General features: G+C 38.4%; 1 protein-coding gene across 4 annotated transcripts in view; it reads left to right on the top strand.

Moving 5' to 3' along the window:
• Positions 1-16,490, top strand: part of PTBP3 (polypyrimidine tract binding protein 3) — a 119,630-nt gene that overhangs the window by 23,799 nt on the left and 79,341 nt on the right. For 2 of the 4 annotated variants that reach the window (XM_010373344.2, XM_010373349.2), the window contains one exon: positions 14,472-14,547. In XM_010373344.2, coding sequence (XP_010371646.1) covers positions 14,523-14,547 — 25 coding nt within the window. In that variant the 5' untranslated portion in view covers positions 14,472-14,522. Of the gene's footprint in view, positions 1-14,471; positions 14,557-16,490 lie in introns of those variants that run through there. The other 2 variants (XM_010373338.2, XM_010373347.2) reach the window with 1 other exon arrangement.

Genomic DNA, 16,490 nt, shown 5'->3' with positions numbered 1-16,490 from the left:
TATAAATAATTTCCTGTATATTACTGTGATACAGTTATCAAAATCAGGAAATTAATCTGAAATAGATCCTGAGTCTTTTTGTTTTATTATATTGACTCTTTTTTTCTTTTTAAAATAGAGATGTGGGATTTCGCCATGTTGCCCAGGCTGAAGTGCAGTGGCTACTCACAGGCACGATCATAGAGCACTGCAGCCTCCAGTGTCCTGGGTTCAGATGATCCTCTTGCCTCAGCCTCTCATGTAGCTGAGACTACAGGCATGCTCCACCACACCCGGCTAATTAAAAAAAAATATTTTTTCAGAGATGAGGTTTTGCTCTTGTCCAGGTTGGTCTCAGACTCCTGGGCTTAAGCTATCCTTCTGCCTCAGCCTCCCAAGTTGCTGGGATTACAGGCCTGAGACACTTTGCCTGGCTAGCAAATCTGTTTCAGAATACAGTTGTCCCTCAGTATCTGGGGGGCCAAAATCCATGCATACCCAAGTTCTCTGGTTAGCTCTGTATAGGTGAAGTCTGCCTGCATGTATAAAAAATCAGCCTTCATATAACTGGGTTTTGCATCCTGGGAATACTGTATTTTTGATCCTCATTTGGACTCGGGCAGTTCAAACCCATGTTGTTCAGGGTCAACTGTATTTCCATATAACTTAGCACACTTCCTCCTGAATACTTTAAGTCATCTCTAGGTTATTTATAATACGATTTAAATGGTATGTAAATAGTTGCTATGCTGTATTGTTTAGGGAGTAATGACAAAAAAAGTCTGTACATGTTTATGTAGGTGCAGTTTTTTTCCAGATATTTTCTTTTTTTTTTTTTTTTTTTTTTTTTTGAGACGGAGTCTCACTCTGTTGCCCAGGCTGGAGTGCAGTGGCTGGATTTCAGCTCACTGCAAGCTCCGCCTCCCGGGTTCACGCCATTCTCCTGCCTCAGCCTCCCGAGTAGCTGGGACTACAGGCGCCCGCCACCTCGCCCGGCTAATTTTTTTGTATTTTTTAGTAGAGACGGGGTTTCACCGTGTTAGCCAGGATGGTCTCGATCTCCTGACCTCGTGATCCGCCCATCTCGGCCTCCCAAAGTGCTGGGATTACAGGCTTGAGCCACCGCGCCCGGCCTTTTTCCAGATATTTTCAATCTGTGATTGTTTGAATCCACAGATGCGGAACCCATGGATATGATGGGCCGATCATATATTTAAAAAAAAAAAAAAAATTCCACCATAACGGCAACTACCCTGGCCCCTAATCCAGATTATCATCACAGCTTCCAAACCAGAGTCCTTCCCTCTTTGTCTTGTTAAAGACTGTTCTTAACACAGCAGCCAGAGTGATCCTTTAAAAAAGCAAATTGATCTGTTCACTCCTGTTCAAAACTCTCTTTCCCTCTTTTTGCTAAGAGTAAGATTCTTTAGAACGGGCGTTAAGGCCCTGCATCATGTGACACACCTTCTCTGTAATCCCTTTACTTCTCCCCTTGCTCATTCTCTTTCAGCCATAGTTGCCTCCTTTCTGTTTTTCCAGAACATGCAAGGCATTTTGTTTCCTCTACCTACAACATTCTTCCCTCAGATATCTACATTGCTTACTCCTTACTTCTTGTAAGACCTTGCTTAAATGCCTTTTTCTCTTAAGTTGTACCTTGCTGTCCTGTTTGAAATTGAAATTCTTTTCACCTCTGGCACTCCTGACGTTTTCTCTCCTACTTTTTAAGAAGCACTTAAGACTTTAAGACATAATACATAATTTACTTTCTTTGATAATAATTTGTTTTTTTGTGCAAGACTGTAAGCTCCATTAAGGTAAAGGCAGGGATTTTCGTTTGTCCCCTAATCTTCCCCAGTGGTTAAAAGCCTGGCACATAGCTGGTGGCTCAGTAAATATTTATTGGATTTGTTGAATGAATAAATATTATTGCTTACATATTTATACGTACTAAATTCAATATATATGGGTTATAGCTATATGATAGGAACTGAATAAATATTCAAATGAATGGCATTTTGATTGATGTCATGAATTAGAAGGCTTTTTGGAGGAATTACTTGCAGTCATTAAAGAAAGTATTTCAATGTGCTGCCTTCAAAAAAAGTGTTGATATTTTGTTGCTAAGCTGTCCATATAAAATGAAGGCAGTCAGAATCATTTTATTGAAACTGTGTCCAAACAGAGTAGTTTTTAAACGTTTGCCACAGCTGCTCATTGAAATAATTTCCTCTACCTTTAACTATCTTTTTTATTCCCACTGCCCTAGAATCTCAACAGTGGCAGCCTTGGAATGGAAAATGTCACAAATGAACAATTTGGTAACTATTCTTTTTTTTTTTTTTTTTTTTTTTTTTTTGAGGCGGAGTCTCGCTCTGTCGCCCGGACTGGAGTGCAGTGGCCGGATCTCAGCTCACTGCAAGCTCCGCCTCCCGGGTTTGCGCCATTCTCCCGCCTCAGCCTCCCGAGTAGCTGGGACTACAGGCGCCCGCCACCTCGCCCGGCTAGTTTTTGTATTTTTAGTAGAGACGGGGTTTCACTGTGTTAGCCAGGATGGTCTCGATCTCCTGACCCCGTGATCCGCCCGTCTCGGCCTCCCAAAGTGCTGGGATTACAGGCTTGAGCCACCGCGCCCGGCCAACTATTCTTTAGAGAATGTTTAGGGATAATCACACTCAGTAGATGAAAGGTGTTGATGGGGCCACAGTGTATATGAGGGTATGATCTCAATCAAAAGGGTCAGTAGAGTTACCAATAGCAAATGTCTTTGGGTTTAGATGTGTTTAGAGTTACAGACGGCTATGGAAGGGTGAATGTTTAAAACAATGTTTAAATGCTAAATGTTTAAAACAAAGCCCTTGGAGTTTCATGTAGTGCCGCACAATGAATCCGAACCCCCTATTGAATATTCTGTTTATTCCTTTATCTCTATAGTTCTTACTCAGTTTTTTTTTCTTTTCTTTGAGACGGAGTCTCGCTCTGTGGCCCAGGCTGGAGTACAGTGACACGATCTCGGCTCACTGCATCCTCCACCTCCCTGGTTCAAGCAATTCCCCTGCCTCAGCTACTCAAGTAGCTGGGATTACAGGCACCTACCACCATACCCAGCTAATTTTTTGTATTTTTAGTAGAGACAGGGTTTCACCATGTTGGCCAGACTGGTCTCAAACTCCTGACCTCAGGCAATCCACCCGCCTCGGCCTCCCAAAAGTGCTGAAACTACAGGAGTGAGCTACCACACCCGGCCTATTACTTTTTTAAAAACAAAGTTTTGAACATCGATTATATATGAAACATTGTAGTAGGTTCTGTAGAGGAGTATATAAAGGTAGGTAAGCAGGAGACTATAATCAATAAGTGCATATAATATAGTGAGACTCCGTATAAATATCACTTTTATTTCTGTTTCTGGAAAAACTTAGAGCAGAACCAATGTGAGTTTTCTGTCCTGGGAAGTGTTCACACAGGGTCACTAGACTATCTGCTGGAAAAAGGTCCGACTTGGGTATTTCAGTATTTAAGATTCCATTAATTAAAAAAAAAAAGGTCTAGGATTCTGGAAAATTATGAAATAGTTTTTTGATAGCCTCTTTTGTATAGTCATGTAGTGTCTTGATAGATTTAAACAAATATATTTTCTTGAATTTCATATGCATTTTAGGTATCATATAAAGTTTAATCATGAATTAATGGTTTATTTTCAGAATCATCTATACATGTTACTTCAATGGCTTTACTTTAATGCTAAATAAAACCAATTCCTATCAAATTTGATGATGAAACACTTATTTGTGTTGTTTAATTACAGTATTTCTTTGCTTTGTTTGCCCCGTGAATTATGCATCAACAGGCGAGAGCTTCAGTAATTGATACTTGAGCCAGTAAAGCTGATTGGTGTGTTGACTTAGCCAAAGAGCTGACAAGCCCACAGAGCAACCGCTGGACTTATGTAAATTTGCTGTGTGTTTCTAAGGAAACTGTCCTTAGAAACACACAGTGTTGTTTGCAACCAGCACCTGCCCTGCCACTCCCCCATGCCTTCACATTTGGCTTGTTCAGGCCTTCTTTTGTATATGTTAATTTGTTTACCTGTGGTACAGTCTTTTTTCTTTTGGTCGTCTGCATTCACTTGTCCAAGTTTTCCTTCCTTTTAAAAATGTCTCCATTCTGCTTGATTATCTTCCATTCTTCCCTTAAACCGTAATCTGTTATCATAGCAGTCAAACCTTATGGAAAATTGCTTTTGAGACACTTAGGATATGAATATTAAGTATAATTTTGAGAAATACTTTTCATTTTATATTGAAGTAGTCTGTAATTAAATGCAGTGATTTCAGGAGAAAGAATTTATGTCTAGGAAAGGTTTTGTTTTGTTTTTTTAAAATAAAAGGAGTAAGTTTAACGTAGCAGTGGCTCAAGCCTATAATTCCAACACTTTGGGAAGCCTAGGCAGGAGGATCACTTGAGCCCAGGAGTTTGAGACCAGCCTGGGCAACAAAGTGAGACCACATCCCTACAAAAAATAAAAAATAAAAAATAGCTGGGCATGGTGGTGCATACCTCTAGTCCTAGCTACTCAGAAGACCAAGGCAGGAGGATTGCTTGAGCCCTGATTATGCCACTGTACTCCATCCTGGGTGATAGAACAATACCCTGTCTCAAAAAAAGGGAATGTTTAAAGCAGGGCTTCCCTGGGCCACATTGGAAGAATTGTCTTATGCCACACATAAAATACACTAACACTGACGATAGCGGATGAGCTAACAACAAAAACAGCAAAAAATCTCCTAATGTTTTAAGAAAGTTTATGAATTTGCGTTGGGAGGCGCTCAGAGCCATCCTGTGCTGCATGTGGCCCTTGGGCTGCATGTTGGACAAGGTTGGTTTAAAGAAATAATACAGAACTAATAACTCTGTTTTTCTCATCTTTTACAATGTTTTACAAAGTAATGTGACTCTTGGGATTTAGGTTTTATAATATCCAAAAAGCCTTTGTTTTCTGTAATTTGAAAATGAGTTCTTGCGGAAAAACTTGGCTAGAAAATTGTGGTTGTCAGAATTATTTTATGACTAATTTTCAAATATAAGTTTCTTTTGTTCTCTTTGTCTTTTGTTTGTCATATTCTGAAATTATTAGGGGGAGAAAGTTACCAGCTTTTAAAAGTGTCATAATTACTTGAGAAACGTCTTGTTTGTTTTTTATAAAGAATGATAAAACATTTCCAGGAATGAAACTTTATGATCTTATTTATCTTTTTTATTTTTTATTTTGAGACAGGGTCTCCCTTTGTCACCCAGGCCAGAGTGCAGTGGCATGATCTTGGCTCACTGAACCTCGACCTCCTGACTCAATCCATCCTCTCACCTCAGCCTCCCAAGTAGCTGGGACTACAGGTGTGTGGTACCATGCCTGGCTAATTTTTTTGTGTTTTTGGTAGAGATGGGATCTCATTCTGTTGCCCAGGCTGGTCTTGAACTCCTGAGCTCAAGTGATCCCCCCAACTTGGCCTCCCAACGTGCTGGGATTACAGGCATGAGCCACCCCGCCTGGCAAATATCTTATATTTTAATTGCTCTTGATGTGTAATAAGACAATAAAAATCAGTATTCCAACACTTCAGTTGATACTAGGGTTCCCTTTATGTGTTATTTTAGGCGTGTTTTATTCTTTTCAAAAAGCTCTTCCTATTATCATTGAAATAGAATTGAAGTAGAATTATCAAGTGTAATTGTTTATTTTGAAGACTTTGCAACTTTCACCATATCCTTATAAATAGAGTTTATATTTTGAATGTGACAGTTGAGATGTTGCATTAATTTAAGAAATTCAAATTTGGCCAGCACTTTGGGAGGCCAAGGTGGGTGGATCACCTGAGGTCAGGAGTTCGAGACCAGCCTGACCAACATGGCAAAACCCCGTCTCTACTAAAAATATAAAAATTAGCTGGGCGTGGTGGTGTGTGCCTGTAATCCCAGCTACTCGGGAGGCTGAGGCAGGAGAATCACTTGAACCCGGGAGGCAGAGGTTGCAGTGAACCCTGTAGCGCCACTGCACTCCATCCTGGGTAAGAGAGCAAGACTCACTTGTCTCAAAAAAAAATACAAATTTAAATTAATTTTCTGGTTTTTCTATACTTGAATATTTGATCACATTTTCAGACTACTGTTTTTCTTTACAGATGGAAGTCCAATGGTAATTCAAAGGTTAAGAATAGTTTTTTTGGTTTTTTTTTTTTGGCCCAGGCACAGTGGTTTAGGCCTCTAATCCCAGCACTTTGGAAGGTCGAGGTGGGCAAATAGCTTGATCCCAGGAGACCAGCTTGGGCAACATGGTGAAACCCCATCTCTACAAAAAAATACAAAAATTAGCTAGGCATGGTGGCGTGCATATGTGGTCCCTGCTACTCAGGAGGCTGAGGTGGGAGGATCACTTGAGCCTGGGAGATTGAGGTTGCAGTGAGCTGTGCACCGCACTTCAGCCTGGGTGACAGAGTGAGAACTTGTCTCAAAAAAAAAAAAAAAGTGTAAGAAATATTAAGCAAATTAATAATTTTGTTATATTTATTTAAGCATGTGAAGAATTAGGCCAACTGTGATGTTTTGAGACAAGGTCCACGCAAGACTGCCCTTATAACTGACACCAGTTGCAAGTGTAGGGGATTCCCGAAGCTACCCACGGATTCAATAATTTGCTAGAAAGACTCACGGAAGTCACTGAAAGCACTTATACTCCCAGCATAGTTTGCTACAGGGAAAGGACACAGATTAAAATCAAGCCTAGGGAAGAAATGCCTAAGGCAGGGTCCTGGGAAGTACCGTGGTCCCCGCTCCATGGACACATTACTTCCCCAGCATCAGTGTGTGACAGTAGGCATGGAGGATTATCAACCAGGGAAACTCACTGGATCCTTGGTGTTTACAGTTTTTGTTGGAACTCTATTATGTAGGCCTAAATAATTTATTGTTCACGAGGCTGACTTCAGTCTAGTTTCCAGCCCCTTCAGGTGTGACCCAAAGCTCCTACCCTAAATCACATTATCCATCTTTCTGGCATGGCTGTTCCTTACCCTATGACTGTCTGGTGACCCAAGGCCGCCAGGCAGAAACCAAACAAACAAAACACAGTCCTCAGGCATGATATTTCAGGGACTTAGAGATTACCTCCAAGAAGGAAAGGGCAAAAGCCACACCTTTCTTTGGGCAAGGTAAGTTTTTTACTACACAAACTGTGGGCCATATTAAAATGAGGCAGTCATTTGCTAATTTTAACAGTATTTGAAAGACTCCTGTAGAAATAAAAATGCTTCTTAGTCGTCATTTGTAGTGCAGTAGTAACTTGAAGTTACCCTACATTTTGCTATAGGAATTTGAGGTTTCTTGTAGTTTAACCTTTTCTTCAAAAAACAAAAGTTGTCTGTTTCACTTCCGAATATTCTGAAAAAAATGCTATATTGAAGATTTACTGATATAAATTATGTAATAATAGACAAAACACTATAATTTAAAATAGGGGAATAGTTAAGGATGTTATTATAAAATTATAATAATCTACTAAAAATAATTGTGATGCAACCTGGGTAAAATTGCAAGAGTCTACAAAAAAATAAAAATAAATGATCAATCAGTAGAGCAAAATATAATAAAAAATTTTTTTCTGTCTACAAAAATTAAAAAATCAGCTAGGCAAAGTGATGCATGCCTCTAGTCCTAGATACATGGGAGGCTAAGGTGTGAGGATTGCTTGACCTGGAAGGTTGAGGCTGCAGTGAGCTATGATCATCCCACTGCAGTCCAGCCTGAGCGACAGAGCGAGACTCTGTCTCACAAAATAAGTAAATGAATAGTGACAGACTAACAACATGGAGAAAGCTTATCAGCTAAAAGGATAATAAAGCAGAGCATAGATTCATATTATAACTTGGTAAAATACGTATTAAGATAAATGACTTATCAAAATGAAATATGATCCAGCTATTTCATATTCATAGATATATTCTGAGATAACTGGATAAGTAGGCAAAGATGCTTAAATAAGGTGGTTACAGTGAAAATTTTTGCTTTTTTTTCTCTAAACAAATCTTATCACAGTGTTCTACAGGAAAAATTCAAATGCATAGACAGATACATGCTTTATTCTTTTTCTCAAAGGTTAACCATAAGTGAGACTTTAATAAATGTCCTGTACAATTCTATACAAAGAAGGTGTGGACTCTGGTACTAAAAATGGATACTTTTTTTCCCCCTCTCGGGACAGTCTGACTCTGTTGCCCAGGCTGTAGTGCAGTGGTGTAATCTCGGCTCACTGCAACCTCCGCCTTCTGGGTTCAAGTGATTCTTGTGCCTCAGCCTTCTGAGTAGTGGAGATTACAGGCATGCAACACCATACCTGGCTAATTTTTGTATTTTTAGTAGAGATGGGGTTTCACTCTGTTGGTTAGGCTGGTCTCAAACTCCCGACCTCAGGTGATCCACCTGCCTTGGCCTCCCAAAGTGCTGAGATTACAGGCATGAGCCACTGTGCCCAGCCTGTAGTATTGATTGGTTGATTGAGACAGAGTCTTGCTCTGTTGCCCAGGCTGGAGGGTAGTGGTGTGATCTTGGCTTAGTGCAACCTCTGCTTCCCAGGTTCAAGCGATACTCCTGCCTCAGCCTCCCCAGTAGCTGGGACTACAGGTGCACACCACCACCCCTGGCTAATTTTTGTATTTTTAGTAGAGACGGGATTTCACCATATTGGTCACACTGGTCTTGATCTGCCCGCCTCAGCCTCCCAAAGTGCTGGGATTACAGGCATGAGCCACTGCACCCAGCCTGTAGTATTTTTTTTTTAGCTGCCCATGTGATTGTATTGAGTAGCCAAGGCAGAGGGCTGTTAATCTTGTACCTGATACTCTGCTATAGGCTAGTGTAATATAGTATAAAGGCACAAATAGACCTCAAGGTATCTGAGAACTTTGTGTATATATTTGACAAAATTATGATATTTATCAATTATAATTATATTATTATCATTATAATTATCATTATAAATATAGGAATAATATATTATGTGAACTGAACTAAAATTCTAGAACCATACACATTTTAATGTTGAAAGATGGTAAAAATTAAGTTGAACCTTTTCACTTGGGATAGAAAAATTATTAAGGATTGGTGCCATTTTATCTGTGACTAGTAGATAGGATTAGATATGTAGCAAAGGGATAGTGCTTGAAGCAGGAGAATGTCATAAAAAGATGCAGAATAAGTATGATTTATTTGGAGAAAATTACATGACAGGGGAGTGTTATTGTGAGGAAGAGATCCAGATTAGAGAGAGCGTTTCATTACCATCATAGGCGTTTAGACTTGATTCAGTAACCAATGGAATAATTTCACATTAATGGTTGATTGGAGATTTATTTGGTAGGAAACTAGGTAACAGTTTATTGAATGAGATAAAAATAGAAAAAAATATGAGTAACTTACTTCCCTGTCAAATTGAAACTGAAATGGCATGTGTGCATTAAGAAGAATATAGTCAGGCCATGCGTGGTGGCTCACGCCTGTAGTCCTAGCACTTTAGAAGGCCGAGGTGGGCAGATCACTTGAGGTCAGGAGTTCGAGACCAGCCTGACCAACACGGTGAAACCCCGTCTCTACTAAAAATACAAAAATTATCTGGGTGTTGTGGTGGACATCTGTAATCCTAGCTGCTCAGGAGGCTGAGGCATGAGAATCATTGGAACCCAGGAGGCGGAGGTTGCAGTGAGCTAAGATCGTGTCACTGTACTCCAGCCTGGGTGACAGAGCAAGACCTTGTCTCAAAAAAAAAAAAAAAAAAAAAAAAAAAAAAAAAAAGAAGTCAGCTTTTGGGATTCTTAGCCCTTATCTGGGGCCTGTGTTAACAGTTTAACACCTCCTCTAGGTGCCTTTCTGGTAATCTCAAGTGTTTCTAAGAAAGTGCTTTCCTGTACATTTCTTCTTACTAGTTTTTTTATGTCAAAAATATGAAAAGAGTTGGTTCCTCACAGCAGGTAACTTGTTTGGATGGTAGAAAGGTGTTTGTGCTTTTGACTTCTCAAATGTTTGACTTTCAAGATACTGCCTTTTCTTTTTTCTCACCAATTTTTCCTTTAACTCTTTTGTTAGATTTCTTATTTGCCTTTCCCTTGAGCTGTTGTATCCCTTTATAGTTTTGTTTTAGAGGGTATTAGGTCAATTTTTTCTTTTTCATTTTACAAAAAGCTATTTGCTGTCAATTGAAATTTGTGTAGTTTCTGGTGTATGTTATCTATCTTTTGTAATGTTTCTTTCTTTTCTTTTTGTTCTGCTTATCTTTGAAGGGATGCCTTCTGGACCACTGTTGTACAGAGGCACAGTGTTGAGAATGATCTGTGTCAGCGGGCTGTGGCAGAGTTGAACACAGGTGTTAGTGATGACTGTTCTAAGACAGCAAGACTCTCAAGCCAGTAGGAATCCCTTGGCTCAGAATGAAGTACCTGTTATCCTATATTTTATTTTTTAATTTTAATTTTATTAAACTTTTCAAACAATTAGAGATGCATGGCAAGTGGTAAAGATACTACAGAAAGGCCCTGTGTGCCCCTCACAAAGTTTCCTCCAGTGTTCACATCTTATGTAATTATAGTACACCATCAAAACAGGAGCATTGGTATTGGCACAGTGCCTGTATATAGTTCTATTTGATTTTATTGCATATGTAGAGTCACATAACTACCATCACAGTCAAGATACAGAACTAATCCATCACCACAGAGATCTCCTTATGGTGCCGTATATAATCATACCTACCACCTCCGCCCAACCATCTTTACCTCCTGGCAACCGCTAATCTGTTTCTCATCTCTATGATTTTTGTCATTTTGAGAATACTGTAGGTGAAATCGTAGAGCATATTTTCTTTTGAGGTTGCTACGTGTATGTTTAGTTTTTTTTTTTTAAGAAAACACCAAACTACTTTCCAGAATGTCTGTACCATTTTACATTGCTCCCAGCAATGTATGAGAGATCCATTTTTTCCACATCCTGGTCTGCATTTGATATTGTAACTTTTAATTTTAGCTGTTCTGATAGTTAAGTGGTAGTATCATGGTCTTAATTTTTCCTTGAAGTGGCTTTTGATTTGCATTTCCTTAATGACTAATTAGGTTGAGCATCTTTTCATGTACTTACTGGCCTTCTTTGGAGAAATACCTTTTCAAATCCAGTGGGTTGTCTTTTTTTATTGTTGCGCTTAAGGGTTCTTAGGTGTTCTAGGTACCAGTTTCTTGTGAGATACGTGATTTGTAAATACTTTCTTCCATTCTCCGTGTTGTCTTTTTATTCTCTCAATGATGTTCTTTGAAATACAAAAGTTGTTGTATTTGACAAAGTTCAGTTCAGTTTATTTTTTGTCATTTGTGCTTTTGCTTTTGATAATCTTTTTTTTTTTTTTAAATTTTTATTTAAAAGATATGGGGTCTCCCTGTGTTTCCCAGGTTGGTCTTGAACTCTTGACCTTAAGTGATCCTCCCTCCTTTTCCTCCCAAAGTGCTGGGAATACAGGTGTGAGCCACTGTGCCCAGCTTTTTGTACCCTATGTAAATGCAACAATATAGCATGTATTCTTTGTGACTGACTTTTTTTTTTTCTTTGAGACGGAGTCTCGCTTCGTCGTCCAGGCTGCAGTGCATTGGCATGACCTCGGCTCATTGCAACATGTGCCTTCTGGGTTCATGCCATTCTCCTGCCTTAGCCTCCTGAGTAGCTGGGACTACAGGCGCCCGCCACCAGGCCCGGCTAATTTTTTGTATTTTTAGTAGAGACGGGGTTTCACCATGTTAGACAGGATGGTCTTGATCTCCTGACCTTGTGATCTGCCCACCTCGGCCTCCCAAAATGCTGGGATTACAGGTGTGAGCCACTGCGCCCGGCCATGACTGACTTTTTAGGTTTGTGAGATTTGTTTATGTTATGTGGAGCTGTAGTTCATTCTCGTTGTATAGTCATTGCATGCATTTACAAACATTTACTCAGCTATTCTACAGTTGATGGCATTTAGTTGTTTCCAGTTTGACGAGTACAAATAATGCTGCTGAAGACAATCTGACATGTCTAGGTGCACACAAGCAGGCGATATCTTGGGGTTTATGCATCGGAGTAGACTATATAGGGATCCTAGTATATTCATATATTTGGCTTTAGTAGATTGGATCAGGCAGTTTTCCAAGTGGTACCAGTTTACACTCCCACTAAGTTATACTTAGCTCCCATGTAAGAGTTTTTGTTACTCCACATTATTACTAACATCATATTGTCAATCTTTTTAATATTATAGTATTTCATGGTGGTTTTAACTTGCATTTCCCTGATGACCAATGAGGATGTGGTCAAATATCTTATGTTTGATTGGATATGGTATTAGTCATTTATATGTGGTTTAAGAAAACATTTATTTCTTATTCACTTACAATGGTGGTAGCTGTTACTGAGCTATACTTGTTATTCTGAGAATCAGGCTGAAAGAGTACCTCCTATCTGAGATATGCTCTTATTTCAGAGGGAAAGAGAAAAAACTGGCAGAAATGACTGGTATCTTTGAAATTACTGTTTGGATTAAGTATAGGTCATGTCCATTCATGTTCCATTGCCCAAAGGATATTACAAAATTGTGTTCATTGTCAGTGGGGGAGGGAGTTATACTCCTCCCACTGGAGGCATTGCAAGTCACATGACCATGGTCGGGGGTGAATAATTCTTGTTCAGGAAAAGGAGAGGGTACAAATACTCCGGAACGGTAACATAGTCCACCACTTTGTGAGATGGCTGTTCAAGTCTCTTGTCATTTTTTGGTTATCTTGGCTTTTTCTTGCTGAGTTCTAGTGTTTTGTTTTTCCTTTTATCTTTTTCTTAATACGTTCTGGATATAAACCCTTTGTTGGTTTTATGTATTGCAGATATCTTCTTATTCCATGACTTGTCTGTTTATTCTCCTAATGATGTCTTTTGTTAAATAAAATTGTTAATTTTAATATTATCTAGCTTGTCAGTATTTTTGCTTTATACTTGTGCTTTTTGTTATTTGAAAAAATACATTACTGCAAATCTCTGAAGAGCTAAAGTGACCACCCTCAAGTGGTTTTTAAGATTATATTAACTTGATGTATAGATAGAAACATACTGATGCTATCTCATATGTGTGGAAGATACATCTGTTAGTAATGCATTTAACCAAATTCCTCATATAAAAATCATGTTGAGTAAGTTTTAATTTTTACTATTAATACATTTAAAGCTGCGAAAATGTATCTTTCTCTATCTGCAGATAGCCAGCAAACCACAAAATCTGTTAATTATCATGTGTAACCTGATAATATCTACATCTCAGCTCTTATTAGGAAGACCTGTGCTTTAAGTGAGGCCTTAATCTTGGTTTTTCTGGGAGTTGAGATTTTCAGTTTTCTTTTATCCTGCTTACTTAATCCCTTCTTCTTGTTCCGGGATGTTACTATAAATTTCTGGTGAAATATCCAAAGGGAGTAATTTCTGGATGTTTAATACAGGACTTGTTTAAATAATTGTATTTCTATTATGTAGATATATTGGTGGTTTGTCTTTCTTCAGCAAAGGCTGAAGTTGTTCCCTACAGAAGTGGCAGCTACACTTAAATATATGCTGTAGCACTTACTGTTCTAATATTTGTAGGATTGTTTGGGGATTATTTTTATTATCCAGTGGATCAAAACACTTGTTCTTAAAAATTGACCAAGCTAAACCGATAGTACTATTTAAAATAGGTTGGTTTTAACTTTGTACACAGTATTTATTGTCCTTCCTAAAAGTAATCTTGTAAATGTTGGTGATAGATCTTACGTTACAATGAAAAGACTTCTCTGACTTACTTTTTAGTGTTGCCAGTTCGGTTTTGGAAGTTGATCAAAACTCTTACCTGAAAAAAAGAGTAAATTACTTAAACAGTTTCTTAAGAACTAGTCTGTATTAAAGATCATTTTGAGGATTAATGGATAAAAAGTTATTGATTATAAAGAATTTGGCCAATATGGAAATGAATTATATTTTCTACTTAAAAAAATACATTGGTATTGAAAACTCAGGATTCTTAGGGAGGACTGTACAAACTATTTGGATATAAATGTATGCTGCAAAAACAATGTCATAATGCAACCCCCTAAATATGGTGTGGCAGTTTCAGATGTTACATTTTGGAAACCAGGGTTTGGTTAGAAAGAATTTCAAGATTATGCCCCCATTTCTGTGGTGGCAGTTGTGTTTTTTAAGTAACTAACAATATAGTTGTGGATTTGCAGTAATTTTTTCTTGCTATGCAGTTCATTTCCAACCTTTTGATTTTGTGATTCTTGAGGAGTTCCCCCTTTGATGTCTTCGTACAAAGATGAAGTAATATTATTAGCTTTTAATACTTTTAGTAGTAAATATGGACCATTATCTAAAACTTGGTTTATTAACCAAACATTGGTTTTGCTTTTCAGCGGGGATCTGATGAGCTTCTTTCTTCTGGCATCATTAACGGACCTTTTACCATGAATAGTTCTACTCCTTCTGCAGGTGTGTATGGTGAGTTTTTTTTTTTTTTTTTTTTTAATGTTTTCTTTCCATGGGTTTCAAAATTTTTTTTACAGTGTTCTTATTTTGCTTATCTTATGTTGAAGTGCCACTGCTTATAACAGACTCTAAAATTTGTTTCAGTAAAGTACTATATACTGTTTACATAGATAAAATCGCTAGTTATACCTCTGAAATTTTAAGGATTCGTTTGGATCTAATTTGATGATTCTTTTTTTGATTGATGTTCTTTGTGTTACATAATTTTGATAAAAAGACTGTCAATATGTTGGTGGCCCAGAACTATTGAGTGAAAGAGCTAGATATAAAACTTGTGTTGAGGTTGGGCATGGTGGCTTACACCTGTAATCCCCAGCACTTTGGGGGGCCAAGCCTGGCTGATCACCTGAGGTTGGGAGTTCAAGACCAGCCCGGCCAACATGGCAAAGCCCTGTCTCTACTAAAAATACAAAACTTAGCTGGGCGTGGTGGCAGGAACCTGTAATCCCAGCTACTCAGGAGGCTGAGGCAGGGAGGATTGCTTGAACCTGGGAAGTGGAGGTTGCAGGGAGCCGAGATGTGCCATTGCACTCAGCCTCTAGGGGACAGAGTGAGACTGCATCTCAAAAACAAAAAGCAAAAAACAATTGTTTTGAGTGATGGACTTGGAATAGAAGTATTAAAGTATAAGACAATACGTTCTAAAAATTGAAGTAATTTACCTACCATAAGGTACCACATGATTTAAAAATAAATGTTCTTGAAATGTAGTGGCTGTAAAGTGAATTGAAGGAGTGCAGTACTGGAAAGAGTGAGCAGTGAAGAGGCTATTGCTGTAATCCTAATAAAGGATGGTAACTGGCACTGTGGCAATGGTAGTGTGATGAAGAAAATTGAATAACTTATAGAAGATAAAATTGATAATAATTGATGATTAATTGAATGTTTGAATAAGGGATTTCATCATTGATTTCCAGGTTTTGGATGTGGACTTGGATTATTGGATAGATGAATGGTGATGAATGGTTTGTGCCATTCATTTCTATTCGTATGTAGGAAGAACGGAGTTGGACAACACAGCAGGTTCAGATTTGTATATATTGAGTTTGAGGTTCCTGTTGAACACTCAAATGGAAATGACAGATAGGCAGTGGGTTCCTGGTCTCAACATCACGAAAGAAATTTGGTAGTATCATACACAGTTGACAACTGAAGCCATGGGCATGGAGAGTTTCAGAGAAGGGAGGGTTTCTTTATCCAGATGTTTTTGGAGTTGTAGGGAGTTAGGGATGAATGGACCTCCCTTTCCAGATCAGGAATTTATATGGTGTTTGGGACCATGGGAACGTAGATGTTCAGGAAAGTGAACAAGTATAGAGATAGAATGAAAAGAACTAGATCTACCAAGCTCATTCTAGCTTATTTTAATGTAACTTAATAATAATTCTTTTTAAAAATGAAGGCATTAAAGCATACAGGATAGTAGAACAATGATATGAAATTGTGACAGCCTCAGGCAAACTAGGACTTAACAGTCATTCTATTTAGGTGTTGTTATTAAAATTAACATCTGATTCTGTCACCTAACACTAAAATTCTGTTTAGGTGTTGTTTTAAAAACTTCTCTTAGCTTAATGTGGACATGTCTTTTTCCATGTGAACTTTAAATTTCATCTAATTCAGTGGCGTCCAATCTTTTAGCTTCCCTGAGCCACATTGAAAGAAGAATTCTCTTGGGCCACACATAAAATAATGCTAACATTAACGATAGCCGATGAGCTAAAAAAAATCACAAAACAATCTTACAACGTTTTAAGAAAGTTTACGAATTTGTGTTGGGCCACATTCAAAGCTGTCCTGGGCTGCATGCTGTGCACAGACTGCATGTTGGACAAGCTTGATCTGGTTCTAAAACAAAGATTCCTTCTTCCCCAAACCTTTATCTA

The sequence above is a fragment of the Rhinopithecus roxellana genome, chromosome 16 (genome assembly GCF_007565055.1).
Source record: "Rhinopithecus roxellana isolate Shanxi Qingling chromosome 16, ASM756505v1, whole genome shotgun sequence".
NCBI classification, from domain to species: domain Eukaryota; kingdom Metazoa; phylum Chordata; class Mammalia; order Primates; family Cercopithecidae; genus Rhinopithecus; species Rhinopithecus roxellana.
The sequence above is the reverse complement of the archived record's forward strand: the minus strand, read 5'-3'. Positions and strand labels throughout refer to the sequence as shown.